Genomic DNA, 27,116 nt, shown 5'->3' on the forward strand with positions numbered 1-27,116 from the left:
GAGACCTCTTATTTTCCTAGTTTTGTCCCCCTCTATACACAATGTTATTTCATATAGTTTATGGGGCACGCTAACTCTGGTGTCTGCAGTTTCCACTTGAATATATTCATTCGTGTCCATTGTCTCCAGAAGATTCATCAGGATCTTGCGAGCTATGGTCACTTCTGCTGCGCTGTCTAGCATTGTCTGGGCCCACTCTCTGTTTTTCAGTTGTGTCCTCAGAATTCTCGGCATGTTTTACTTTAATACTGGCTACCTTCTTTCTGGGAAATTGTAATTTTTTACTTTGATGAGCAGGTTCCTTGTCTTTGGACTTGACGTGCTCTTCTTTATGTTCTTTCCGATTTCTGTGAGAAAGTCTGAAAAGATCGAGAGGGACGTGTATCAATATCTTGATATCTGTCAGGTTTTCTCAAATAGTCCCTATTCTAAGGTTGTATCTTTTTTCAGAGGGCTCCCGTTGTGGAGACTTGCCCCTCCCCCCCCCCCCGTTCTGGAGATCTATCTCTTCGTTGGGGAGACCTTCCTCTGGTCTGAAACAGTTTTTCTCTGGGAGAGGTTTGTTTATTACCCTCCCACTTCTTCATTTGAGAGTTGAGATTATTTTTAATGAAAGTCTTTTCTGGATTTTCAGTTAGTGTTTTTAGTCGGTAGGTTGTACTGTCAAATGTTAATTGAACTAAATCTCTATATGCTTTTGTTAATTCTTTTATCTTAACTAAGAGTTCTTCGCTTGACATTTTTCCATGTCTGGATGTGGTGTGTAGCTGGCTAGAACCGGCCATGTGGCTCCTGGTCTACCTAGACTGAGCCTGGTAATGTGATTTTGATGTTTTAGGTTGCCATTAAATCAGAGCAGGTGCTCTTGGTATGTTAGTGGAATTTCAACGTCCTCGAAAGGGGGGTATTCCTCTGGAGATTCCTCTATTTCGTAGTAGTGGAACTTGCGTGTCACAGCATGTGCTGCTGGAAAATGTATCCAGGAATAGAATACCTCTGTCTGCTGATATTCATGGGCCTCTACAACAAATATTACTGTACCACCTCTTGATGATACTCCATTTTCTATAAGTTTCATAGTTATAGTTTTTCTTATATTGACCGGGATGATTATAGCAGTCGGGTCCTCATTTTGGATAATTGTGTCATCCGCTAAGAGTTGAGCTGCCAAAGCATCTCTTTCTTTGTCACTTTCCGGCATTTTTGCTGACAGAAAGTTTGCAGAGCAAGTTTCAAGGAAACAAAGATTAGGTGCACAATATTTTGGAACACTGTATCCTTCAACGTTGACTAAACCAAAAACTAATACATAGGAATCTCTTCCTACTAAGTTCTGGCGGATATTAACCTTTTACCCACTCCAGACGTCTATTGGAGTTTTTACGGGAAAAAGGGGTCTGTGTGAAAAGCACGACTGAGTTACTCTAGTATCTTGCGTTAGATTATTGCCTTACCAAACGTTGGGCGCCATCTAGTGTAGTTCCTATATTCCGAATAGGCTCTGCGCATTGGAATAACATAAACAATAGTTTAGACGTAAGACTGAGGTCGACTAGGTCTCTATTGAATATGTTAGACTTAATTATGAATGCCAGCTAGCTCAGAGGTCACTAGAAACTTTCTCGAGTGAACAGGAATGAGTTAACTTTCCTGAATAGACAAGAAGGGATTATCAATCAATCAATCAATCAAAGCATTTATAAAGCGCGCTACTCACCCAGAGGGTCTCAAGGCGCTAGGGGAAGGGGGGGGGGTCCGCTACTGCTCGAACAGCCAGGTCTTGAGCTGCTTCCTGAAGGCGAGGTGGTCCTGGGTCAGGCGGAGGTGGGTCGGGAGGGAGTTCCAAGTCTTGGCGGCGAGGTAGGAGAAGGACCTTCCCCCTGTGGTGGCTCTTCGGATGCGGGGGACGGCGGCGAGGGCGTGGCCGGTCGATCGAAGCTGGCGTTTGGGAGCGTAGAAGTTGAGGCGGCTGTTGAGGTATCCTGGACCTTGGTTGTGTAGGGCTTTGTGTGCGTGGGTGAGGAGACGGAAGATGATTCTCTTGTTGACCGGGAGCCAGTGCAGGTCTCTCAGGTGTCCGGAGATGTGGTTGCGGCGGGGGATGTCCAGGATGAGTCGTGCTGAGGCATTCTGGATCCGCTGGAGTCTCTTCTGGAGTTTGGCGGTGGTTCCGGCGTAGAGGGAGTTGCCGTAGTCCCGACGGCTGATGACGAGGGCCTGGGTGACCGTCTTCCTGGTCTCGGTGGGGATCCACCGGAAGATCTTCCGTAGCATGCACAGGATGTTGAAGCACGACGAGGAGACGGCGTTGACTTGTCTGGTCATGGAGAGGGAGGAGTCCAGGATGAAGCCCAGATTGCGTGCGTGGTCTGATGGTTTGCGTGTGCTGCCTAAGGCTGGGGGCCACCAGGAGTCGTGCCAGGCGGAGGGTGAAGATCCCAGGATGAGGACTTCCGTCTTGTCTGAGTTCATTTTCAGGCGGCTGTTCTTCATCCATTCTGCTACCTCTTTCATCCCTTCGTGTAGGTTGGCTCTGGCGGTGGCGGGGTCGTTGGTGAGGGAGAGGATCAGCTGGGTGTCGACGTAGGAGATGATGTTGAGGTTGTGCTGGCATGCGATGGCTGCGTGGGGGCTCATGTAGACGTTGAAGAGGGTAGGGCTGAGTGAGGAGCCTTGAGGAACACCGCCGATGACTTCGGTGGCTTCTGATCTGAATGGGGGGAGGCGGACTCTCTGAATCCTTCCGGCGAGGAAGGAGATGATCCACTCCAGTGCCTTCTCCTGGATCCCGACGTTGCTGAGGCGCTGCACTAGGGTGCGGTGGCAGACAGTGTCGAAGGCCGCGGAGAGGTCCAGGAGGATGAGGGCCGCTGTTTCTCCGTTGACAACCGCATAAAAATGACAACTTTGCTCCCTCCACAATAAGGAGTATATCTCCAGAGTTGTGTGAAAACAATAGATAGCTATTTAACTCAGTCAATCGTGCATGCTTAGTTTCACCAGAGTGCAGAGAAATAAAGAGGCAGGCGTTTTCAATAAAAGTTTTTATTTATTGAGCAGTCTTCTTTCTCATGCAAGAGAAGTGAATTGCTACAATTGCAATACTTGTCATAAAGTAAAGTGCGTACAGTAAAAGGAGTATTATGAATAATACTGTAAAAGCATGTATATGGTTTCTGAGCCATATGATACTTAAAACGGATAAAATATATATAATACATACAATGATAAAAGTTGACTAAACGTACTCAACTGGTGCTTCTGAATACGCCTACCCCGGTGTACCTAACCTAAGCCTAGTATGTGGGAAGGAGTAAGTTAGCTGCAGTTTAAGTTAAGTTATTTTTGCCAAGAATCTGAATCAAGAATTCTCTAAGGATCTAATCAGCTCCGTACCTTGGTTTTAGAATGAAGGAGGTCTTATATCTCTTTCTCAGGACTCAATCTCCCAGCAACCCGCAAGGGTGACTGGAAACACTGGAGCTGGATTTCTCGGCAGGAGAAAAGAGAGCGTCTCTCTCAGTGCGTCAAATGGGAGGGTCGGCTTCCTTCGGCACTCACATCAGCTTGGCTTTGGGTAAGTAGATAGCCGCTATGCTCCAAACCACCGTGTGTTTGCTTAAGGCAACTGCTGGTATATTTATACCTGGAAGGTGCTGAGTTTGACGTAAGGTTGGACATAAGACGTCACTAAGAACTGTCACTAAGAACTGGTAGTTCTTTCAGGACTCTCAGGAGTTCTAGGACAAATCAAAACAGAAGCAGGGGGAATTCCCGGGCTGCTGGAGGCTTGGTTTGTTTAAAGAACGCGTTGTACTTTCTAGGAGTCTAGGGAAGTAGCCTTGCTATATTTGGACTGCATTTGCTATGACTAAATATGGATATGATTCTTATGCCTTTATAAGGATATGATTTGTTATAACCACATAAGGGCATGAATCGAGAATATTTAATTAGGGTCCTAGATATATTCACAACAACCACACAGTTGTATATTAAAAATAAGTATTCTTTATATAGATTTAACACGAGACCATAAACAACAAAAATCCACAATACTATACTTAAGATGGTAGTTTTAGCTTAGTTCTGTTCAGTTCTTAAGATGCAACACTTTGCGTCAATGTACCTTACGATGCGTTGAGCTTCCACAACAAGCAATGTTGCAGCGATAGAAATGTGGCAAAGTTCTGGTGCAAAGAAATAAAGACGTGAAGATCTTCCAGATGCTGCACGCTTCTCCGATGATGCGAGAAGTTTCGATTGGATGCGTCAGCTGCAGCGGCGACACCCTTGTTCAGCGATGCGACGGCAACAGCTTCAGCTGCGACACTCTTCTCCGATGTTTGCGAGAAGCTTCCACACAATGCGACAACTACAGCGGCGACATCCACGATGCGACGGAAGCAGCTCCGACGGTGGCGCGCTTCACAGGGTATGCGAGGCGCTTTCCTCGATGCGGTGCAATACGACAGCTACAGCGCCGACATTCAAGATGCAACGGCAGCAGCAGTGACACGCTTCTTCCTCGTTGTGAGACACTTCTCTCGATGTGGTGCAATACAACAGCTACAGCGGCAACATCCTTTTTCAGAGATGCGACGGCAGCAGCAGCGATGGCGACACTCTTCCTCTTCGTTGCGAGACGCTTCTCTCAATGTGGTGCAATATGACAGCTACAGCGGCAACACCCTTGTTCAGAGATGCGACGGCTGCAGCAGCGACAGCAACACGCTTCTTCCTCGTTGAGTCGTGCTTCCAGCTCCTTGTGACACGTAGTCCCTCAGAAGGCCCAAAACAGCAGCAGGCACTTCCAAAGAACTCTGGGGAGCTGGGGGGTGAAGTCTGTTGTCCCTAATACTTCAGCAGGAGGCAAGCTCTTTTCCAAGCCCTTGGAGATCCTTCTCAAGTTGAAGGTTAAGCACACAAAGTTCTTTCTCCTCTCTTTGACAGTCAGGCAACCACTGCAGATTAATCCCCTAAGCAGCACTTCAGCTTAGGAATAGTCTCACCTCAGTTTATTCAGGTTCCTCTCCTCAGCAGAGGTTTCTTTTTATAGTCCAAAAGTGATCTAAATTCAAGAGATCAGGGTCCCAATATTTATACCCCAAACTCCTTTTTCCTCTGAGGGCAGAGGGGCCTTTGTCCAGTCCAAACCAGTTCTGAAGCACTCTGTTTGCGTGACTCCTTCTTTCCTTTCACAGTGCAGGGCAGAAACATCAGACGCCCCACAGGAGGTGGAGCCAGCATTATGGAGGGAAAGCACAGCCTTGGAGCACTTTGTTGACAAGATTCCTTCTCTTCATTCACTGTGCAGGGCAGAGACATCAGCCGCACCCCAGGAGGTGGAGCCAGCATTGTGGAAGGCAGGCACAGCCCTAGTCAGGTCCAAGGTGCAACTCCTCCCACCCATCTAGATGCAGATCTCTCTATTCACCACTGGGCTGACTCATTCTGTCTCTTGGAATCCCCCAGCCCTGTCACTCAAAAACACCAGACAAGGAATACACAACCTAGCAGAGGCAGGCTTTGGATGGTTAGACAAGAAAATACCTACTTTCTAAAAGTGGTATTTTCAAACACAGAATGTTAAAACCAACTTCACTAAAAGATGCATTTTATCATTCAGAGTCCAGGCATACTAAACTCGAATTTCTACCATGTTCTCTGAGTCATTTAGGATTATAGAATGTAATAATCTAACTGCCCATTCTGGCCTATGGAGAACAAGTAGCCTTGCAATAGTGAAAAACGTAAATGGCTGTAATTCACTATTAGAACATGCCACACACACCAGGGCATGACCTACCGTATACTTACAATGCACCCTGCCCTTGGGCCTACATAGGGGTGTCTGATATGAAGAAAAGGGAAGGTTTAGGGACTGGCAAGTGGGTGCACTTGCCCAGTCAGCATGACAGTACCAGACTGCAAACAGGCTCTGCAATGGCAGACCTTAGACACATTTTACAAGGCTGCTTCTGTGGGTGGCACAACCAGTGCTGCAAGCCCACCAGCAGCATTTGGTTTACAAGCCCTGGGCACTCCTGGTGCACTGTACTAGGGTCTGACAGGTAAACCAAACCAGCCAATCTTGGAACCACCGATTAATACCTTAATTTACAGTAGGGAGCACTTGCACTGTGGCAGTGGACAGCAGTGGCACAATGCCCAAATCATCTAACACCAGCAAGAACATATGAGGCAACCACAAAAATGGAAGGGAGACCCACACCAATGGTGCCAGGTCTAACACTGGCCAACTGGGGAGCAAAGTACTAGTAGCTTTTGGAGGCTCATCCCATTGAGGCTTCCTGTATTCAGGATTCAGGGAGGTTAGATTTTCTCTTTGTCTACATAATGTATAGGGTGTGAATTCTTCCTGTCTCTGCCTAATTGACTTTCTTTTTCTACCGAGTCAAAGAGCAGCAAGAGGTCTCTCCTAACGTGTAGGGTTTATACACAGCCCTTGAGAACTACAGTAGTAAATAAGTTTCTATTTTGGTAAAGTGCATCAACATGCTATTGGGATCTGGTGGCTTAGTGGACTGATGCATCCACTGTAGGGGCCTATGTTTGGCCTCATGGTCACATGTTAAAATCCCGGCAGGTCCACTAAGCCTTTCATCTTTCTGTGCTAGATAAAATGAGTACCATTGAATTGGGTAACAATAAACATCTGTTAATCAGTGCCAATATACCTTTTTGGGTGAATGTGTGCTTTAAAAATACACATGTTGTGTTGTGTAGTGCACAAAGAGTCTCCTTGAAGTTCCGACAATTACAAAAAATAGTCCCAATGGGCCATCATTTATCCAATCTGGTAGTCAGTGGCATGCACCAGGGCCAGCAAAAGAGCTGTATTATTTAAACCTTTAAACACCCCTTCAGTCAAAATGGAGTACATTTCTTAGACTTTTCCATCTTTCCTTAACATTTGGGGCTTGTGGGGATAGGAAAGGCTTGTTCTAACCAGTTGAGATTTTTGTAAATTGTGCCCAAGCATCTTTGACCTGGTTCCCTGATTGAGAGACAAGTCACAGCACATCACAGGAAAGGGGCATGGGGCGTTTCAGGGACACTGATGTCAAACTGATTTGACAGTGGAGCTGAAGCGTTCCCACCTCAAAACAGTTATAGCAGCAGTTCTCAAACTTTAGACTTCTGTGGACCCACTGAATCACTATGGGAAGCCAGGGACCCCGGCCTAAGTACAGAAACAAGTATACATCAAACAAATACATACAAATTGAAATATTTTAATTCACAGGATAAAAAATCTAAAATAGTAAATTTTAATTGCAGTCTGAAGGTTGGATTGTTTCAAAATGTCGTTTTGTTTCTAAAAGAGGCAGTAATATGCTAGGCAACACCCATGGAACAAGTAAAATCTCCAGATTTACGAGAAATTATTAATCTGGAGATGTGTGTGAATGCTACGCGAACCCTAGAGGTGGCGTAGCGAGGCGCAACAAGGAGAAATGTTTTCTTTTCTCCTCGTTTTTTCCTCTTTCAATGCGTGCTGCATTCTACTGCACGCATTGAAAGAGGAAAAAGCCTCTTGTGATTATTTTTGTGCAGGAAGGTGCATGGCTGCAGTTTGTGCACCAGCGCAGGGGATGCACAGAGATGCGACATATTCTTGTAAATATGTTGCATCTCTGGGCTTTCCAAATTAACGCAGCACGGCGCAGCAAAATTACTTGCTGCACCGTGCTGCCTTACTTTGTTGGAAATCTGCCCCTTAGTTCATAAGGGAGGTAAAAAGGGTTGGAAATGGCAAGGCGAAACAGCTTTTTCAAGCCATCTTAGAATATCTGTCCATACATTTATGCCCAAGTAGAATAAAAGCATGAACTAAAGCCCCGTTTCGGAGTTGCTTTGAATTTGCTAACCCCTGTGCAAACCTCTGTTTGTGTAGGGGTCGAAATTCTGATTTATTTGGTATTTATTGCACCTGATAATTGCTGGAGGTGTTTAATAACTCTCACTTCATTAAATTTCAGAAGGTCAAACCTGTCTGAGGTTAACACGTTAAAAATATATGGTATTTACCATGATATGCAGATTTTGGTCCGGAAAGCACCACAATCAACATGTTATTCCCCAAAACTCACAATAGGTGTTATTTATCCAATCTGATGAATTCCAAACCCCGGGTAATCAGATTTTATAGGGTAGGATAAATAGCACCTACTGCTCCGATTCGAATCGAAATCTGGACCAAACAGTTTTGTAAACTCACTCTGCAATTAATAGCTACAAGAAAAGGAAAACAATAATCCAATTACAGAAAACAGTGCTATCTTTAATGTTAGGCATGCACTGAATATTATCACGCTAACTTATTGGCATATATAATATGTCAGATAATACGTCCTTGTTCATGGTGTTAATTTTTAGGTTGAGCATTCGAGACCTCTTGTATATACTTTAGTACATACTTATATGTGTATGTACTTTGTGGGTTCTGGAGATCATAATTGTCTGCTTCCGCTTAGGGAATTTTTTTTCTGTTAAACTGCCTCTATTTAAATGTCTTGATAGAAAACGACCAGCAGAGGTCAGTAAAATACCAGAATCACTTTAGCATTCTCTAGATTCCAGTCCATAGAAATTGTCTTCCACGAGCACCCGTAGACAATATTATTTGTTTCAAATTTTGTATTTTCAGTGATATGACCACTGAAGGCCCTGATTTTATATTAAAAACAGAGCTTTGGACTATACCATTTCCCGCTGAAAGGCAATATTTCTCTCCATGTGTTCCCATACCTGCGGTGTCACACAGTTTGGTGCTTACTTTCCCTCCATGATAAAGAACATTAGATGTTGCAGCACCCAGGCTATGTTATTACTGTAATTCTCTTCAACGTTCTTCATTAAAAGTGCTAAAATACACCCTTCTACTACATGCACCATACCTGGGCTCCCACAATGCCATTGCCGCCATAGAAATGCTTTCCATACATGTGCATCGGGCCTCCTCGTCCTTTTCCACAACCTCCTTTTCTGCCTGAAATAGACATAAAAGAACATGGGCAGATTGTAAACTTTAGTTAATCCAGAAAGGCAACACCATCACCCACCACAGGTTATATTTTTAACAGGTTACTGTTTACAGTTCAATATTGCAAAAAGCAGATAAGCTCCTAGCTATTATACACTGCATTAATGACTGATTTATTGATTTATTAATTCTCTACCTTCTTAGATTCTGAGAAATAGAATGTTTTAGGGATTTAGGTACCTGTTGGGGGATTTTTTTTAATGTTAATTTGAATCTGAATGTGTTTTTACATTTTTACAACACCGATAGCGGTTCAACTTTTATCTGCTAAAACTCTTTGAGACCCTCACAGTTAAACGAAATATCTGACGTCCTTACCGGGGCCTTAAAGCCCATAGGAATCAATGACAAATACCGTTTCGGTAATTACCGAATCGGTAAAAATTCCGAATTGCCAAGGGGGACATGTTGTCACTTTGACACCCTGTAGCACCCCTGTTTCTGGCTTGTGTGCCATGTGACACACATACATGCCCTAAGGGCATGTATGTGTGCCACATGGCACAGGTGTACATGCACAGATGTGCATGTACACAAGAATTCGTTATTTACCACCCAATAGTATTGGGTGGTAAATAACGAATTCGTAAGGGCCAGTGACACTGTTTACTGTGCCACCTACATCTGGATTTACAGAATCAGTAAATTTACCGATTCGGTATTTTACCGATTCGGTAAATTTACTGATTCTGTAAATCTCAAGCCCCCTACATGTCAAACACCAAATACCGGTCAGTAATGGCCGAAATCGGCCGTTACCGACCGGTATTTGGTCTCCTACATCTGGCCCTTAGTATGCTATTGCTCTAGAGCAGCAGGTACGCTGCCAGCATGCCGAAGGTGCGCCAAAGGCAAGCCAGCCTTGCTGCCAAATTTGAACCAGGTATGCATTTGACAAAAGAGTATTTACTCTCTTTTAACAATTGTCGCAAACATTGTGTCTTCTAATTGGATCTTGATTAATGGACAGGTCCCATTTCCTGCAGTAAATATAGACTATCACTGAGTCCGTTCACTAAAGATGTGGAACCTAACGTGGTCCAATCAAATTTAATGTTGGGTGGGCTGATTAACTCTCGCTCTTTGAGCAAGCACACTCAAAACGGCTTTGATCTGATCCTGGAATAATAATAATAATAATAATAATAAAACCATTTGTAAAGCGCCTGGTTACACTCAGACAGTGTGTCCGCGCGCTATGGATACAGTCCACCCCGTGAGCCCGCCACTAATAAAGAGTCACTGAGATCGGGACTGGATTCAACGAAGAGTTATTTCAGATACGTGGAAAAAGGTGAGTTTTGAGCTTGAGGCAAAATCTCGCCTCAGATGGTTCCATTCGAAGTTCGATAGGGAGTTTGTTCCAATAATTACCCGCCAGATATCTAAATGAGCGGCCTCCCATTCTTACCTTAAAAATGCGGGGCACTTTGAACAACATACTCCCTAGCGATCTCAAGTTGCGTTTAGGGCGATTGATGGTTAAAAGCTTTTGCAAATATGCCGGCCCATTCCCATGGGCAATATGATGGGAGATGCATAGTGCTTTGAACATAATACGCTCCTTAATGGGCAGCCAGTGAAGTGTCGCCAGTGCTTGCTTCCCAGATGTTCTTCTCGACAGGTTCAGCACCAGGCGGGCAGCAGCATTTTGAGCACATTGCAACTGCTTTAGCCCTTTTTGACTTAGACCAATAAACAGGGAATTTCTGTAATCTAAGTGAGGGGTAACTAGAGCGTGTATCAAGGATTTCCTAGTACTGATGGGCAGGAGGTCTAAAACTTTCTGTAAGGTTTTAAGGATTCCGTAACACTTGCCCGTCACCTTAGCAATATGTTGCCCAAAAGACAGACCGGAGTCGAGCAGAACCCCTAAGTTCTTCACTGTCTCTGAAGGGGCAGGTGTCTGTCCTAATTCGATCGGCCACCACGCCGATGACCAAATTGATGGAATTCTCCCATTTACCAACACCTCTGTCTTGTCCCCGTTAAGACGCAGACAGTTGTTATTCATCCAACTGACCACACCCGTCAGGCAGGCGGAAAAGTTTGCTGCCGCCTCACTCTGACCCTGCGCAAGGGTAATCATTAATTGAGTATCATCGGCGTATGTGACGATGTCTACTCCAAATGATTCCACAATGTGGGCAAGGGGTTCCATATAAATATTGAATAATGTTGGGCTCAGACTAGAGCCCTGTGGAACCCCATGCCTCAGCTCTCGAGGGGAGGATTTGAACGGGGGACAATGCACTTGAAAACTTCTGTTCGCTAAGAAGGATCCTATCCACTCATGGGCCGGCCCTTCTACTCCCATTTCTGGCATACGTGCTAGCAGCGTGGTGTGCGATACGGTGTCAAACGCCGCACTTAGGTCTAATAGTACCAATGCTGCTGTGCATCCCTCATCCGCTGTTTGTCTCAGAAGTTCTGTGGAGTATAGGATGGCTGTTTCCGTAGAATATCTAGCTCTGAATCCAGATTGAGTTGGATGCTGGAGATGGCCTTCTTCCAGATATTCCATAAGCTGCAAATTGACTACTTTCTCTACCACTTTCATGCAGAACGGAAGAAGAGAGATAGGGCGTAAATTCTGTAACTGGGCGATATGCAAATTAGATTTCTTTTTCAGAGGAATCACCTGCGCCCTTTTCCATGCGTCTGGCACATCGCATTCCTGTAAAGACAAAGAGGTCATATGACTGATGTGATCTATCACCCCATCAAGAATGCTCCTGAAACTCTTGGGCGGGGCAGCATCATTCGGGGAACCTGAGTGGATGCTATTTGCAATGCGCAGCATTGCCTGTCTTTCCGGGACTTTAAAGCTATTTAAGTGCGGGGCTGTGGCCGAGCTCCTTCCCTTTTCATACTGGCTCAAGGATCCGTCAGTCCTTACCGTGAAAAATGCGTGTATTTGTTCCACTTTGTTGACGAAACGGTCTGCGATTGGATCACATAGTTCGTCTGAAAAGGTGTCTTGGGCTGTTAATCTTTCAGGGGCCGTGATCTCTTTATATATAGCGAATAGTTCTTTTGACGGGTTATCCGCATTTTCAATTCTTTCCTTAAAGACGCTCCCTTTGCAACTCTAATAAGTTTATGATATTTTTTAAGTTCCGTTCTGTAATGCTGCTTACACTCTGAATCATACGTTTTCCGCCAGCTGCGTTCTAAATATTTACAGGCAGCTTTAGCTTCTCTTAGCTCTTTACTAAACCAAGGAGCAGTTTTCGTCCGTCTTGCCGGAGCCTTGTTAGTCCAAGGCGCCACCGTATCTAAGGCCTTTGCCATCCACTCCTCGTGTGCCCTCCAAGCCCCGTTCAGAGTATTGCTCCAAGGGAGTGGTTCCTCTAACAGAGCCAGTCTATAAGCTTCCTGGGAGAATGCCATTTAGATTTCCTCTTTATCATGGAAACATGATTTAAAGGCTGGTGTAATCCCGATATTGTACAGGCTCTCCCTCCGGGTTATCTAATACACAGACAGGATTACACAGAGGAGGTTTGGCCATAATCTATCGCAATACGCTTAAATGCTCTCTGTTTGAGCTCCCTGACCTTAAAGGAGCAGAAAGCTTGAGTTGTTGCTTCCAAATTGAAGGCTCAATTTCATTTTCTGGAGCATTGATTTATTGCCCACCTGGCCCAAAGTCTTCATTTTTAGAATCTTTGGGGGTAGCTTAGGGCCCACAATTTTAAGATATTCAAATGTCACCTTGTTTGGGGATTTTAAACTCCATGTAGAATGTAATAAGGAACCTGGAGTTAGAAATATTTTGGACTCCACTGAGTCTCTGGGCCTTGAACAGATGGTTTATGACCCACACATTGTGCAGGACACATCATTGATGGAATTTGCTCCAATCTATGTTCATTAACTGTTAACTCCCTGATTCTGTTACCTTGGTCAGACCATACATGTATTCTGTTTGAAATCACATGGCCTCATGTTAGTCCCCACGACCACTTACCACTTGCTCCCCCAAGACAGTGCGCAAATGGTACAACATGTTAAAGCACCCATATCTATCTAATCGTGCACTAGGACTTAGACCTACCTTTATCAGGCAATACCTCCCAAGACATCCAAGGGCATATGTACAAGGAGTTAACGCTGCTGTAGCGTCAATTTTTTGATGTTACGGGGGCTTTTTTTTTAACCGGCATATGTACAAGTTGCCGCTAAACACGGTTAGAGACAGTTTGCTGGTGAAATTGTCATTTTTTCGATCACCACTTCTGTTAGCGATAGCTAACAAAAATGAGATGCAAGGTAGGCTTTCCCGTGCAAAAACGGCTGCTAACCCCACTTTGCGATATTTACAAGGGATTCCCGATCTGGCGATACTTTCTAAAAACAGCTGATAAAGCCTGTTAGGGCTGGATTTTAAGACCAGAAAAAGGTGGTCTTAAAACTGGTGATAAAAAAACAGTACATACAGGAGACAACCCCAGAGCCTCATTTATTAATCTATGATGCCATGGAGGTACTACTCTTGCAGCTCGGAGCCCCAAGAAGACCACCACAACAACCACTGCCTCCAGGACCACCACTGAGGCAACGCCAAAGAAGACAGCCGGTCTATTGCCAATGCACCACCCTGATAGACCTCATGCAAGAGGATTTGATAGCCCACTACAGGCTTAAAAGGAGCTCCATACTCCGCATACTGACCCAGATAGCCCCCACGTTGCAGGCACCATCACAGCGTAGCACCAACATCACTCCGCAGACAAAGCTACTAGCAGTGCTGCACATCTTGGCGTTTGGTACCTTCCAACCAACTACTGCCAGAGTTGCTGGAGTCTACCAGACATCCTTTTCAAGGTTCCTCCCAACTGTCTTGGATACCATTATAAGCCTGATGCCACAGCAACTACGTTTCCCCAACACTGTGCCAGAAAAACTTGACACCAAGCAAGGCTTCTATGCCATTGCTGGGTTCCCGCATGTGTTAGGGGCAATTGGCTGCACCCATGATCTGCTAGTGCCTCCTTCGGACACTGCACACATCTACCGGAACAGGAAGCACACACACTCCCTGAACGTGCAGGTAATTTTGGACCACCGGGTCCTGTTCACCAACGTTGTTGCTAAGTTTCCAGGGAGTGTGCATGGCTCCTACATCTTCCAACAGTCCATCATCAATCAGCTACATGTAGCAAATGTAATACAACATGCCTTGTAACAGGTCAATCTACCATACACAAGAACCCAAGGGACTGTGGTTAGTGGGGGTAGCCTTGTAGACAAACTTTCCTCAAAGGTCCTGACCTTCCATCACACATTTGCAAATGCTGGGAGAGGTGGGAACCAAGTAGGTGTGACGGAGGGTCAGGACCTATGGGGAAAGTGTGAACCCAAGGCTACCATCACTAACCACAGTCCCTTGAGACACATTAAATCCACCTGAATAGGGCGCACAGAAAACACTACAGAACTGGATGGAAGTTAAGCATACCTTCCACCTTTTCACGAGAGTGCAGCTGTCTGCACCCTCAATTGAGAACAAGATAGGGAAACATACCCATTGAATACCCAGGGAGGTAAGCCCATTTCGCCATAAAGAAAACCCAGGACCCATGTGGGCCACCCAATCGGGGTGAAACATGTTGGCTTGGAATGAGGTTGTTATCAAAAAGAGGGGAATACTAGACAGGCTTTTCTTAGGTCCAGCGTACTTGCCCTGAAAACACAGTTAAATAAAGAGTGGTACGCAGTTCCTAGGTGAAGTATTATTCACCACAAGGAGCCAAGACTGGATTGTCTGGCAAAGAATGGGGAAGATAACAGGGGTCAAAATAAGTAGAGGAGGAGGGGAATTCCTCCTCTCGGAACTAGGGTTCTCACACACCCAGCAAGCTAGGTGTCACTGTCATGCTTCATCATATGAGTCTGCTCCACGTTGGTCCGGCGCTGCAATGCCCAACGGGCACCCTTAAAGGAGCTCTTTGTCGGAGATCTTTTGTTCCTTGCCGTAAGGTTGCAGTTGGGGTGAGGGGCCTATTTAGGTGTAGATGAGTGTAGTGTGATTTAAAATAGGTCAGGGATTCCTCTGGAAGACTTTATTCAGTTGGGTACCCTACCAAAATAAAAACTATGGGAGGGGTAATGTGCTCTGTTAACTGTGCAACAGAATACCTACTCTACTCCCAGATGGTCGACATGTTTCTCGCCTTGTGATTGTCAATATTTGATCAGTGGTGATTCTTCAGGACGGTGCATAAAACAAATTGTGAAAAAACATCCTATCTACATAATAAAGTGGTAAGCGTGCTATGCTACCTGCCACTATCAATCAACTAGGTGAAGTCCTCCTAGTGATGAGAGACCACCTGTAATGGAAACAAACAAGAAACAAGAAGAAGGTACAGCAGATCTGAGTACGTGTGTTATTGCTCATGAAATGCTATGCATGTAGAATACATGAAAAGGTAGGAATACAATATTAAGAATCGAAAAGCATTGTGTACCCGGAAGGTGACCCATTAGTCAATAACTGCCTGATGCACACAACGCTAGTACAAGAAAAACAGGAAAAAGCAGCTATAACACCAATGCTGACAGTTAACTTAACCTAAACCTGAGGGTGAGGTTGAAACTCACCTAAAGCACTGTAAGGTCTGGCCACATCTGGTGCAGTGGTTGAATGGACACCCAATCAGTGGTGTCGCTAAAGTGTTAGGAAGGTCAAGTTAAATGGTTAAAAAACGGCAGGCAGACATGGATGTATAAAGTCTGCAAAGTTGGAGAAGGACTCGTGTATTTTGGAGGTAATGCTGTTTCTTACGTCAAGGAGCCGAAGAGGTCGTGAAAAAACTTGGTTAACAGACGTGAGGAGCTGATTGCAAAACAGAACAAAACTCAAGGTGCCTCACTCGTGGACCGTTACCAAGGTCCGCAGGGAACGGTAGGCACCAGGGGGAGACAAGGGATAGCGCTCCGGTTAACGGTAGCCCCCAATATGGAGCAACCCTGTTCCATTAGCAGACTCTCGGGCGGTTGCGGTTTGGGGGCAGCAGTGAGAGCAGCTGCACAGGTGGACACCTGCAAACCGAGGTTTCTCCACGTGTGGCCTAGTTTGAAGACCCCTAGGAGCAAAGTTGTAAGGAAACCAGCAAAATACTAGTCCATGTAACACCGGGCACCCTCGGCAATGCAGTCAATATGCATACATGGTACAAGGCTTACCTGTTTCCATTCTGAACCAGTCTCTCTGACCTACCCCTGCCGCTGCTCCACAGGAAGGTGTGGTCATCTCTATCACCAGTGTTTAAGTACTAGAAAGCGCTCTTCATGAAGGTGGACATGGAGGAGTGGCCTCAGTAAGAGACAGTAAGGACGGCTGTGAGGTATGCGTGACATGCAAGGACCATCATCTCCTGACGACACCATTCATTTTCTTTCTCACATCCCCTGCGACTCAGTAATAAAAGGGATACCTGGAGACAGAGGAGGATTTGTAATCTTCAGACCCACTGGCCTATCTCTCTTAAGTGTACCCTGAGATATGGTTGAGCCCAACCTGACCTTTAGGAGTCAGGGTAAACCCAATGATGAAGCATGACACCACTAGAGTGTGTGAGGGTTATTTAACAAAAAGGAATTGCACCCTTCCCTGCATTTGAGCGGTTGACGCCACGAGAGTTCAGTGACAAGCTCTCATTACATTGGATGGGATACCTCTGGGGAATAGTATTTCATTTGGGAGGACATATCCACACCCGGGAATACCTCCCTACCCTTGCAGCTTAGGTGAAGGGCTCTTCTACCTTAGCCAAGTATAACATGCATATGACAACCCTGGTGAGGTTCAGCAATATGATGCACAAGAGCAGAAATAACAATGTGTGTCGAATGTTTACTGACACACACTTAAATATTGATGAGTATTACTCAAACATGCATACATGCAGAGTCAAAGTTAATTCATGCACAAGGACATCCATGCATATGTATGTTGTCATCACATGTCTGTTATAAATTACTTGATGCTATTACTCTACCCTAGCTGTGTCTTCCCTACTGCTCACCCCGGATGAGTGCTGGAATGTGTGATGATGTCATGGAATGCTTGGTTGCCTGGTTATGTGTGGAGTGTCAGTTGGTGGATGAAGACTGAGCATCAGAGAGGCTGCTCATGGTGGGACTATACATCCATCTACCTATCATCTTCTACTAAACTTACTCTGGAACTAAGCCTGAATAAACCTATCTTGTTTTTTACACCTGGCTAATGGACTTTCTATTTACTACATTTTTGGCGATGATTTGAAGAGAACATACCCTTTGAGGAAGGAAGTCTGTGAATACCCTACTGAAGATACTGGAACTAAAAAGCCTAGTAAAGAGATTGGAACATAAGAACTGAAACTTTAAGGAAAAGGAAACCCAACTGAGAAGCAACGCCCTGGTCAGCCCCACCAGTGTCCCTCATCACCTGGACAGCCTGCAGCCTAAGGCGTTTGATCTTCTACTACCGGTCTTTGCCTTTGAAGCGCATTGAAAGCACAAATACTCTGTGGTGTGGACAGTTTGGATTAAGCAGGCCATGTTTGGGCATGATGGTTGATGACACCCTTTCCTTCAAGGCCCAGGTTGTTGGCTTGACTGGGAAGTGCTTTGCCATCTTAAGGATGTTGCGTAAGTTTTTGCCCTATCTATCGTTTGAGCATAAGAAGATCACGGTGCAAGCACTAATAGGCTCGCGACTAGACTACGCCAACATCCTTTACTTAGGTCTGCCTGAATATCTGCTGACTCGTCTGCAGATAGTTCAAAATTCTGCAGCCAGAGCAATCTTTAGTCTAACTAGAAGAGCTAGGGCCAGCAATCTCCTTGTCTCTCTGCATTGGCTGCCGATTCGTAAGCACATCTTTTTTAAGACCTTAATTACAGCTTTTAGGGCGCTTCACAATTTCGGCGCGGAATATCTGCAAAGAAGGGTCCATTTCTATCTCCCATCTAGACCTCTGAGATCTGCGGGCCAGGCCAAGGCTATCGTCCCAACAGTGAAGCGTGCTCGCTGTGGAGGCCGTTCCTTTAGTTACCTTGCACCCCGTCTCTGGAACACACTGCCTCTGAGTCTGAGGATGTGCACCGATCTCTCTGTTTTTAGGAAGGGACTTAAAACTTATCTTTTTGCCCTGTAATTGCTGTTCTGGTTAATCATGGTGCCGCTATGACGTTATGTTAGTTGCTGGTATTTTGGTGTGATGATCTTTAGCGCCGGGACGCTCTTTGGAGCAGCTGAGCGCTCTACAAAACAAATAGTAACATAACATAGCATGTTCAGTGGCAACGTTTTCGGTGGATTGAGTGATATTTGGGCAGGGATGGTGATTCGCTCTTGTCCACAAGTGATGTCTCTGAACCTGCAGACCGATACCCAAATGCTTTCTATGGAGGACTTTTGAGCACATATCAATGCTGCCCTTTAACGTGTGCCAGTTCAACCGCTTTGCAACATTTAAAATATAGCACGAGCTACCCACAGAGCGCATACACTGAGCGAGTGCTGTCTTACCTGCGTCCAGCTGTTCTGCCATTCCTCCATAGGATCCTCTGTGACGTGTACTCCCTCTCAAGGCTCATAGCTGTTGTGGACGTTTTGGAGCATGGTGATGCTGGGAGCCATCCGGTGCGGCACCACCGGTGCGTGCCACCATTTTGGGATTTAAGCATCACTGCAGTTCATAATCTGCCTTATTTCCTATGGCTTCCACCATGTAGTGTACATGCTCTGCCAACCATGTTGTTCCATCAATAAAGTTTCGGGAACGTTGCAAAGTTCTGTTTGCCTACAGTTTGTGTCATCGTTTGATATAAAAGAGTCATATCCAGGGACGTTGCATCGTCCAGATTGTCTGCATCTCTTGGCTTTATCCCTACAGGTACAGCTACAGGTACCCTTTTGCTTATAGACCTTGTCCATGACTCAACTTTCGGCACAATCATGGGGCAGCCACCCAGTTCTATATGGTGACTCATGTTCTCGCAAAAATTGAATGTCAACTATTTTGAACTAGATTGCAGGACACATTACATCGTGAATTACTCTTCACACTCTATGGGGGACGACAACCGGGAAGAAGTCACTGCGCCACAGTGTATTGGGTGGCAACAACAACATGGAGCTCTCAAATAAGGGTCCACCTTTGATGCAGACTTCGGGTGAGAGACCGCTCACCGGAGTATAAGACTTTCATTCTGCTATTTATTGTAATCCTTGACATGTTGTGTAATGGTGTGTGCATTTCTCTTTGAGTGGTTGTAGAGTCCTTTATATTACCATGGGTTTGTTCAGTTTTATTCTGCGCCTGTCTTATATGCTCGTTTTTGTGTGCTTGTGGTACAGTCTTATATTTTTCTTCTGGGGCGTAAGATGTTTTGTTTTATAGTGAGATGTGTACCCTGTTACAGTGAGGTTGTGGGGTGGTGAGTGCCCCAGTTGAGTTTTCTAGGGTGGAGTACCCTACTATGGTGAGGTTGTGGGAGCTTAGTGCCCAATTCAGTTTTTTAGGTCTCGCCTGTCGATGCGCATGCGCATCGAGCTTGCAAGACTATGGGGGCTTATCCACTCTTTAACCAACTTGCAAGGAATCGTGGCGATTCCTTGCAGTGCACGAGAAATTTAAGCTCAATGCGCATGCGCATTGAGCTTAAAAGCGCGTGCACATGCCCCCAGCCGCCTGCCTTGCCTACTCTCTCTCTCATAACATCCCCCAGCTCCGCCCCCTCACTTCTTGATTGCACGGCCGCTAGGCCGTGCCTCCCCTACTCTCCTCCTCCTACTCTCCTCCCCTCGCCGTCTGTTCCCGCACTGCTCCCACACCCCCGCTCCGCCCCCTCCCCTGCCTGCCATGTCGCGTCGCATTTCTCCTCCCCCTCCCCACTGCAATGCCCTCCGTTTTGACTCGCTGCCTCCTCCTTGTTGTATCTGTTTTGTAACGCTCGTAATCCTAAATCCTTATACTTTGCAACCAGTTCTCATGTAGATCGCTCTGACATCTTCCGGTAAAATTCGCGCTATATAAACTCGTATAATTAAAATAATATAAATAAAATAAAAATTTCTGCGAGCAGCCACTTCAGGATATCCCTCCACAGTGCAAGGCGCCTGTTGCGGATCTGCCCGCTCTTGAGGCCTGAGACGGCTGGCTATTCCCTGGCGTTGTTGTTGGCTGGCGGATGGGGTAGATGTTTCTTGGCCTGACTCCCCCCCGCTCCGCCCCCTCCCCTGCCTGCCATGTCGCGTCGCATTTCTCCTCCCCCCTCCCCACAGCAATGCCCTCCGTTTTGACTCGCTGCCTCCTCCTTGTTGTATCTGTTTTGTAACGCTTGTAATCCTAAATCCTTATACTTTGCAACCAGTTCTCATGTAGATCGCTCTGACACCTTCCGCTGTGCGGGAGAGTAATACTGTGCAGGCCAGGGCTAAACTATAGGCCGCCGTCTGTGTAATCTCCTGCCATCACCATCCGTTCCCCCTCCCCAGCCGCCAGCACCTCCCCTCTCTCACCCCGCACTATCAATGTAATGGTTTGAAAAATGTTGACAAGCTGGCAAATCCAATCACGCGGAGAGAGCCGTGGCTGCACATTGAGGATGCAACTGTCGGCACAGAGTCACAAATCTTTACCATCACTGACCCGAGTGGATTTTTTTTAAAACATGCCTTGTCATTTTGGATCTCAGGTGCTGGAAAACCAGGATTATAAACTGACAGAATATTTCAATAAATGAAGGATTACCTTAAGTGGCAGCATTTAAATAGCGATCATGTAAGTGTGTCGTTCATGACCTGTTCCCTTAGGGTCCTTTCACTTAAAGCCAGAAGCCAGACAACGTGATCAATGGTTACATAATCAATAGGATTTTTCATATCCCCACGGGAATTATTCACAGGGTAAGTGGTCGAACAGCTCAATATTGATCAAAAAGGCAGCGTTTTAAAATTAACAGTTAATCATTTACAGAACATGAGAGGATTTTGAAATCTCATTGGCTGACACGGACGTCAATCAAAATAGTACGGGATTCAAAAAAAAAAAATAGAACGCAATAACTTAAATACTTTAATATAATTATGGGACAGGCACACAAGCACACACACCACAATCACACGAATACACAACACACAAACACCCTCACACACACTCACCCTCACACACCCTCACTCACTCACACCCACCCTCACCCACCCACCCTTAGAACACACGCACCCTCACTAACCCTCACACACACACCCTCACACACCCTCACACTCACACACCCTCACCCACCACCACCCTCACTCACACACCTTCACACCCTCAACCCCTCACCCTCACTCACCCTCACCCTCACTCACCCACACTCACCCTTAACGCCTCACCCTTGCTCACCCTCAACCCCTCACCCTCGCTCACCCTCAACCCCTCACCCTCACTCACCCTCAACCCCTCACCCTCACCCTCACACCCTCAACCCTTCACCCTCAACCCCTCACTCACCCTCACTCTCACTCACCCTCACTCTCACTCACCCTCAACACCTCAGCCTCACCCTCACTCACCCTCACCCTCACTCACCCTCAACCCCTCACCCTCACTCACCCTCACTCACCCTCACCCTCACTCACCCTCACCCACCCTCACCCACACTCACCCTCACTCACCCTCACCCTCACCCTCACTTACCCTCAACCCTTCACCCTCAACCCCTCACTCACCCTCACTCTCACTCACCCTCACTCACCCTCAACCCCTCAGCATCACCCTCACTCACCCTCAACCCCTCACCTACCCTCACCCTCACCCCCTCACCCTCACTCACCCTCACTCACCCTCAACACCTCACCCTCACTCACCCTCAACACCTCACCCTCACTCACCCTCAACCTCTCACCCTCAACCCCTCACCCTCACTCACCCTCACTCACCCTCACCCACACTCACCCTCACCCTCACTCACCCTCAACGCCTCACCCTCACTCACCCTCAACCCCTCACCCTCACTCACCCTCAACCCCTCACCCTCACCCTCACACCCTCAACCCTTCACTCTCAGCCCCTCACTCACCCTCACTCACCCTCAACACCTCAGCCTCACCCTCACTCACATTCACTCACCCTCAACCCCTCACCCTCACTCACCCTCAACCCCTCACCCTCACCCTCACACCCTCAACCCTTCACCCTCAACACCTCAGCCTCACCCTCACTCACCCTCACCCTCACTCACCCTCAACCCCTCACCCTCACTCACCCTCACTCACCCTCACCCTCACTCACCCTCACCCACCCTCACCCACACTCACCCTCACTCACCCTCACCCTCACTTACCCTCAACCCTTCACCCTCAACCCCTCACTCACCCTCACTCTCACTCACCCTCACTCACCCTCAACCCCTCAGCATCACCCTCACTCACCCTCAACCCCTCACCTACCCTCACCCTCACCCCCTCACCCTCACTCACCCTCACTCACCCTCAACACCTCACCCTCACTCACCCTCAACACCTCACCCTCACTCACCCTCAACCTCTCACCCTCAACCCCTCACCCTCACTCACCCTCACTCACCCTCACCCACACTCACCCTCACTCACCCTCAACGCCTCACCCTCACTCACCCTCAACCCCTCACCCTCACTCACCCTCAACCCCTCACCCTCACCCTCACACCCTCAACCCTTCACTCTCAACCCCTCACTCACCCTCACTCACCCTCAACACCTCAGCCTCACCCTCACTCACATTCACTCACCCTCAACCCCTCACCCTCACTCTCCCTCAACCCCTCACCCTCACCCTCACTCACCCTCAACCCCTCACCCTAAACCCCTCTCACCCTCACGCTCACCCACCCTCACTCACCCTCAACACCTCACCCTCACTCACCCTCAACACCTCACCCTCACTCACCCTCAACCCCTCACCCTCAACCCCTCACTCACCCTCACTCTCACTCATCCTCACTCACCCTCAACCCCTCACCCTCACTCACCCTCAACCCCTCACCCTCACTCACCCTCAACCCCTCACTCACCCTCAGCCCCTCACCCTCAACCCCTCACCCTCACCCTCACTCACCCTCAACCCCTCACCCTCACTCACCCTCACTCACCCTCACCCTCACTCACCCTCAACACCTCACCCTCACTCACCCTCACTCACCCTCAACCCCTCACCCTCACTCACCCTCACCCTCAACACACTATCACACTACAACCACACACAAACACTTACCACCACAGCACCACTCATCACCACTACAGCATTACTCAGCAGACAAAGGTCATACAATCAAAACATGTACGCTTTTAACAGGCACACACACCAACAGCTATCAATGGACGCTTTCACCAGGCATACACACACAACAGTCATCAGTACTGCAGTAGTATGTATGAATGAGACTGTTGGTGTGCGAAATACGGATGTGGTGGTGCAGAGTGATCCTGTGTTGTTGCTCAATGGTACTGTGGGGGTGCAGAATGATAAAGTGGTATTGCTGCGTGTTGCATTGGTGGACATCAGTGATGACGTTGTTGGGAAAAGTGCAACTGTTGTGGTGCTGAGTTATGCTGTGGTGGTAATCATTGAACACCAACACAGCACCACTCATTACCAGCACAGAACAACACATCACAACAACAGCATTACTAAGCACCACACTAACATCACTCAGCAACACACCAACATCACTCTACACCACCACAACAGCATCATTCAACAACAACACACTATCACACTACAACCACACACAAACACTTACCACCACAGCACCACTCATCACCACTACAGCATTACTCAGCAGACAAACGTCATACAATCAAAACATGTACGCTTTTAACAGGCACACACACCAACAGCTATCAATGGACGCTTTCACCAGGCATACACTCACAACAGTCATCAGTACTGCAGTAGTATGTATGAATGAGACTGTTGGTGTGCTAAATACGGCTGTGGTGGTGCAGAGTGATGCTGTGTTGTTGCTCAATGGTACTGTGGGGGTGCAGAATAATAAAGTGGTATTGCTGCGTGTTGCATTCGTGGACATCAGTGATGCGGTTGTTGGGAGAAGTGCAACTGTTGTGGTGCTGAGTTATGCTGTGGTGGTAATTATTGAACACCAACACAGCACCACTCATCACTAGCACAGAACAACACATCACAACAACAGCATTACTAAGCACCACACTAACATCACTCAGCAACACACCAACATCACTCTACACCACCACAACAGCATCATTCAACAACAACACACTATCACACTACAACCACACACAAACACTTACCACCACAACACCACTCATCACCACTACAGCATTACTCAGCAGACAAATGTCATACAATCCAAACATGTACGCTTTTAACAGGCACACACACCAACAGCTAGCAATGGACGCTTTCACCAGGCGTACACACACAACAGTCATCAGTGCATCCTTTCACCAGGCATACACCCACACAAACAGGCATCAGTCCACACTTTCAACAGTCACACACACCACCGGCCGTAAGTGCATGCTTTCTAACCATTTTTTAACGTAGCACACACAATTACAGCTATACAAGCATGCTTTGGTGCTGTACAGTACTGCAGTAGTATGTATAAATGAGACTGTGGGTGTGCTAAATACGGCTCTAGTGGGGCAGAGTGATGATCTGATGTTGCTCAATGGTACAGTGGGGGTGCAGAATGATAATGTGCTATTGCTGCGTGTTGCATAAATGGACCTCAGTGATGCCGTTGTTAGGATCAGTGCTACTGTTGTGGTGCGGAGTTATACTGTGGTGGTAATCATTGGACAACACTCTACAACGACACTGCACCACTCATCCCCAACACTCATCAGCACTACAACATTACTCACCAGACAAACGTCACAAAAAAAGAACATAAACAGTGCATACATACTACCAATAAAAATACTTCAATGTGAACAACAAAAGGACAATGCAAAGCTGCGAAACAAAACACGTACGGCGAAACGCAAAACAAAAATAGCCAACAGCAACATAAAAATATTTTTTTACAGGAGGCGAGTTCAGACGGAAGTACACTACAGGACCCGCATACCAAAACGACACGCGCAAACATAACTCAATGCATGGCAAAAAAACGAACTAAATAGCAGCCATTGATAACATGAAAAAACAAACCCTAAAGAAAGGAGCCGGACAGAAACAAAGTGCGAGCAAAGCAAGACCCCAAACAATAATTAGATTCATATCACAAAAAGCAAATTCATAAACAAAAGTGTAACAACTCACAAAGGCACTCTTTAATATTATGAAAATAAAATAGTAATTACCTGTCGATCGTAGCAGCTCATTCACTGAAATGTAGAGAAAAAAAAAACCACACACAAAGAGAACATAAAAAGTGCATACATAATACGTTTAACTAAAACAATAAAAAAACAAAAAGGCCAAAGCATAGCAGCGAAACAAGTCACATACGGGTCAAAACCACACAAAAAACAAGCCAAGTCGGAGAAAAAAAAAACATCAGAGTGCGAGCTCAGGCGAAACGAAACTACAGGAACTGCATACCAGGAAGACACTAGCAAACATTAGTCAATGCATGGCGAACAATCAACTTAAAGACGAGCCAGTAATAGCATAAATAACAAGAAAAATGCCAGACACAAGGCAAGTGCGACCGAAAAACACGTACGGCGAAACGGAACTCAATCCATGGCAAAAAATAAAACTAAATAGCAGCCATTGATAACATACAAAACACACTCTAAAGAAAGGAGCCGGACAGAAAACAAGTGCGAGCAAAGCAAGACCCCAAACAATAATTACATTCACATCACAAAAAGCAAAATCATAGACAAAAGTGTAACAACTCACAAAGGCACTCTTTAATAATATGAAAATAAAATAGTAATTACCTGTCGATCGTAGCAGCTCATTCACTGAAATGTAGAGAATAAAAAAAAACACACAAAGAGAACATAAACAGTGCATACATAATACGTTTAACTAAAACAATAAAAAAAAAAAGGGCAAAGCATAGCCGCAAAACAAGTCACATACGGGTCAAAACCACACAAAAAAAAGCCAAGTCGGAGAAACAATAAACAGCAGAGTGCGAGCTCAGGCGAAACGAAACTACAGGAACTACATACCTGGAAGACACTAGCAAACATTAGTCAATGCATGGCGAACAATCAACTTAAAGACGAGCCAGTAATAGCATAAATAACAAGAAAAATGCCAGCCACAAGGCAAGTGCGACCAAAATAATTGGAAAATCCAAAATTACATTACATTCACAGAAATAAAAACTTATACAATTTTAAGGACCAAATAACAAAGTCACTCTTTATATATATTTTTACTAAAAAGGGAATTAGCTGTTGCGCGTAGCACATCAGTGACTAAAGTATAGAAATCCAACAAACTACACACAAACAGCCACAGTGCTCACTCACCCTCACTCACCCTCAACCACTCACCCTCACTCACCCTCACCCTCACTCACCCTCAACCGCTCACCCTCACTCACCCTCAACCCCTCACCCTCAACCCCTCACTCACCCTCACTCTCACTCATCCTCACTCACCCTCAACCCCTCACCCTCACTCACCCTCACCCACCCTCAACACCTCACCCTAACTCACCCTCACTCTCACTCACCCTCAACCCCTCACTCACCCTCAACCCCTCACCCTCACTCACCCTCAACCCCTCACCCTCACCCTCACTCACCCTCACTCACACTCACCCTCACTCACCCTCACTCACCCTCACTCACCCTCACCCTCACTCACCCTCAACCTCACTCACCCTCACTCACCCTCAACCTCACTCACCCTCACCCACCCTCAACTCCTCATCCTCACTCACCCTCACCCTCACTCACCCTCAACCCCTCACCCTCATTCACCCTCAAACCCTCACCCTCACTCACCCTCACCCACCCTCACTCACCCTCACCCTCACCCTCACTCACCCTCAACCCCTCACCCTCACTCACCCTCAACCCCTCACCCACACCATCACTCACCCTCACTCACCCTCACTCACCCTC

The 27,116-nt window shown here is 46.5% G+C and overlaps 1 protein-coding gene across 1 annotated transcript in view; it reads right to left on the reverse strand.

Annotated features, from left to right (window-relative positions):
• The window catches only part of LOC147697254 (pyruvate dehydrogenase E1 component subunit alpha, somatic form, mitochondrial-like), a 369,725-nt gene that overhangs the window by 149,153 nt on the left and 193,456 nt on the right, over window positions 1-27,116 (reverse strand). Inside the window, exon 3 of the mRNA XM_086933319.1 lies at window positions 8,925-9,016. Within this exon, the coding sequence (XP_086789445.1) occupies window positions 8,925-9,016 (92 nt within the window). The remainder of the gene's footprint in view (window positions 1-8,924; window positions 9,017-27,116) is intronic.

The sequence above is a fragment of the Lissotriton vulgaris genome, chromosome 8 (genome assembly GCF_964263255.1).
Source record: "Lissotriton vulgaris chromosome 8, aLisVul1.2, whole genome shotgun sequence".
In the NCBI taxonomy this organism is placed as follows: Eukaryota; Metazoa; Chordata; class Amphibia; order Caudata; family Salamandridae; genus Lissotriton; species Lissotriton vulgaris.